Below are 2,513 nucleotides of genomic sequence, written 5' to 3' on the forward strand. Positions count from 1 at the left end.
TGTAACAGCCGTACTGGTGGTGTCTCTTTAAGATGCTCTAGTCTAGCTGATGACGTCACACGTATGCGCCGTAGCTTCTCTGTGGAGAGCGAGGGAGAAGTGCTAGACGGACATGTTGTTTGGACTCTGCTCATTTTATTTATGTTTAATATAATAGCAGCCGTTCAACCGGGCTTTACAAGGTTGTGGAAGTGCGTTTATTAAAGATTACACTGTGGAATCCCAGTACCAGTGTGATTGCAAGTTTTTTTTGATCGACCTGACGAGTTTGACGCCTCCTCTCCTCCCTCGAACGTAACCCTAGCGTTACAAATGGACACCACTGATTTAAAACAACCAACCCTTTAGATTTTTTCCTTTAAAGACAGAAACGACGTGTTTGTTTCAGTCATTTAATCTCAGTTTTTTTTCTTTGATCTGGTCAAACTGCAGGAAATCTGGATTCTGATCTAAACGGTAAAAACTGCCTCTAACTTCTCACCTTCTGATTCTGGATCAGAGAGAAAAACTCTGAAACAAACTACAAGTTCAAACTTTATAAAATCAAGTCACTTCAGTCACACGTTATCTAAACACTCAGATACAGAAGCTCCTGATGTTCAGCTCCTGCTGCTTTTCTTCTTCTTCTTCTTCAGCACCTGTTTCATGGAAGGTTCTTCTGCTTCCTGAGCTGCTTCCTGAGCTGCTTCCTGAGCTGCTTCCTGAGCTGCTTCCTGAGCTGCTTCCTGAGCTGCTTCCTGAGCTGCTTCCTGAGCCTTCTCATCCACTGGGTGGATGGGTGTGACCTCACCAGTCTCCTCCAGGATCTCAGCCTTTGATGCTTCTGGTTCCAGCTCAGCCTCGGGGTTCTGAGGTTCTGGAGTTGGTTTCACAGGTTGTTGGAGCTCTTCCTCAGCTTTGGCTTGTTTCTCCTCTCTGACCTGGACTTGTGCCTGGACTCCTGATCCCTCTGGATTTGTGTCCATCTTGATGGTTTCTGAGTTTCTCCCTTCAGGTTTTGGAGCCTCGGACAGATTCTGAATCTCCTCGTTTTTAGCTGCTGCTGGTTTTACGTCTTCTTCTTGGTCAGGGACTGAAACCGGATCTTTTTTGACCTGAGGTTTGGTTTTAAACTGGACAAACGCAGAGATGACCATGTCTTCTTCCAGGTCTGGCTCCTCCTCCTCCTCTTCGTCCTCGTTGTCGTCGGTTGTGGCCAACAGGGAGGCAGCTAACTCCTGCAGCTTGGCCTGCTCGTCCCTCAGACGGGCGATGTTCTCTGTCAGGACCGGGTCCTCCTCCTCCAGCTCCCGGACCTCCTCAGGATCCAGGGTGGGGGCTTGGTCAGAAACTTCAGCATCGTCAGTGAGGTTGGACAAGGTTTTTGGGATGTTGGTGTTGGAGTGATAAACCTCCCTGATCTTATCGTAAAGGCCTTTCCTCTCCTCCTGCAGAGCGCGACACAACTTCTCCAGCTTCTGGATCTTCAGGACAAAAAGATCGTACTCCCTGCCTTTCTCAGCTCTCTGAAAGACGAAGAACAGAAGAGGAGGAAAAATGAGGTTAAAGGAGAATTAAACTAAAAACGATGTTAGAATTGGAATAAAAGTCTGAAAGTTTTTTAACTTCAGCATCATTCAAACCAACATTCTGTCAGTAATTCTGACTTGAACTCGTCTACAGCTGGTGTTAATTTGGACCCGTCTTCAGTCTGATTGACAGGTGGGACTGTCTGCCTGGTGCACCACAGAGTTGTGTTCTGGGGACTGTCCCATTTCTCTCCTTCTAGAGTGTCTTCTAAATGTTGTATTAAGATACTGAAGCCCATTAAAGCTTCAGGTTCCTTCAGTTTCTCAGAGATGCTGTTTAGAAGACATGATGTGAAAAACAACGAACCTCCTCGATCATGTCGGTCAGGGCCTTGTTGCAGTTCTCAAACCTGGTCTTCCAAAGGTTCGACTCCTTCTCCACCTTCTTCATTTTTTCTGTCATCTAAAATAAACCAAAACAAACAACCATAAAGATCTGGCGCTGAAGACAAAAGTCCTCAGGCAGGAAGCTGAAACCACATGTGGACCCGAGCAGGGACTCTGATAGCTTCGGCCGTCTCCACCTACGTTGTCCATCTCCTTCTTGAAACGGACGTAGATCTCGTTGCTTTTGGCCAAAGTCGCCTGAAACTCGTCAAACTTCTGTCCATAAAGGGTCAGCTGTGGACAAACAGAAGGACAGGTCAGAGACAGAAGTGACAAACATGTCCAACCCAGCAGAACAGAGACTTAAACTACATCCTGTCAGTGAGTGTCCCCCTGTCCCTGAGGTGGACGTGTCTCAGTGCATGTGCCTGAGGTGGACATGTCTCAGTGAGTGTCCTCTGTCCCTGAGGTGGACATGTCTCAGTGCGTGTCCCCCTGTCCCTGAGGTGGACGTGTCTCAGTGCATGTGCCTGAGGTGGACATGTCTCAGTGAGTGTCCCCTGTCCCTGAGGTGGATGTGTCTCAGTGCGTGTCCCCCTGTCCCTGAGGTGGACATGT

General features: G+C 47.9%; 1 protein-coding gene across 4 annotated transcripts in view; it reads right to left on the reverse strand.

Moving 5' to 3' along the window:
- Positions 1-378: 378 nt before the first annotated feature.
- The window catches only part of txlnba (taxilin beta a), a 9,683-nt gene continuing 7,548 nt past the window's right edge, over positions 379-2,513 (reverse strand). For all 4 annotated transcript variants that reach the window (XM_025002578.2, XM_017440382.3, XM_037981448.1 and 1 more), the window contains 3 exons: positions 2,097-2,189; positions 1,876-1,971; positions 379-1,505 (listed from right to left, as the gene is read on the reverse strand). In XM_025002578.2, the coding sequence (XP_024858346.1) occupies positions 600-1,505; positions 1,876-1,971; positions 2,097-2,189 (1,095 nt within the window). In that variant the 3' untranslated portion in view covers positions 379-599. The remainder of the gene's footprint in view (positions 1,506-1,875; positions 1,972-2,096; positions 2,190-2,513) is intronic.

This window comes from Kryptolebias marmoratus, linkage group LG19, assembly GCF_001649575.2.
Source record: "Kryptolebias marmoratus isolate JLee-2015 linkage group LG19, ASM164957v2, whole genome shotgun sequence".
NCBI lineage: Eukaryota > Metazoa > Chordata > Actinopteri > Cyprinodontiformes > Rivulidae > Kryptolebias > Kryptolebias marmoratus.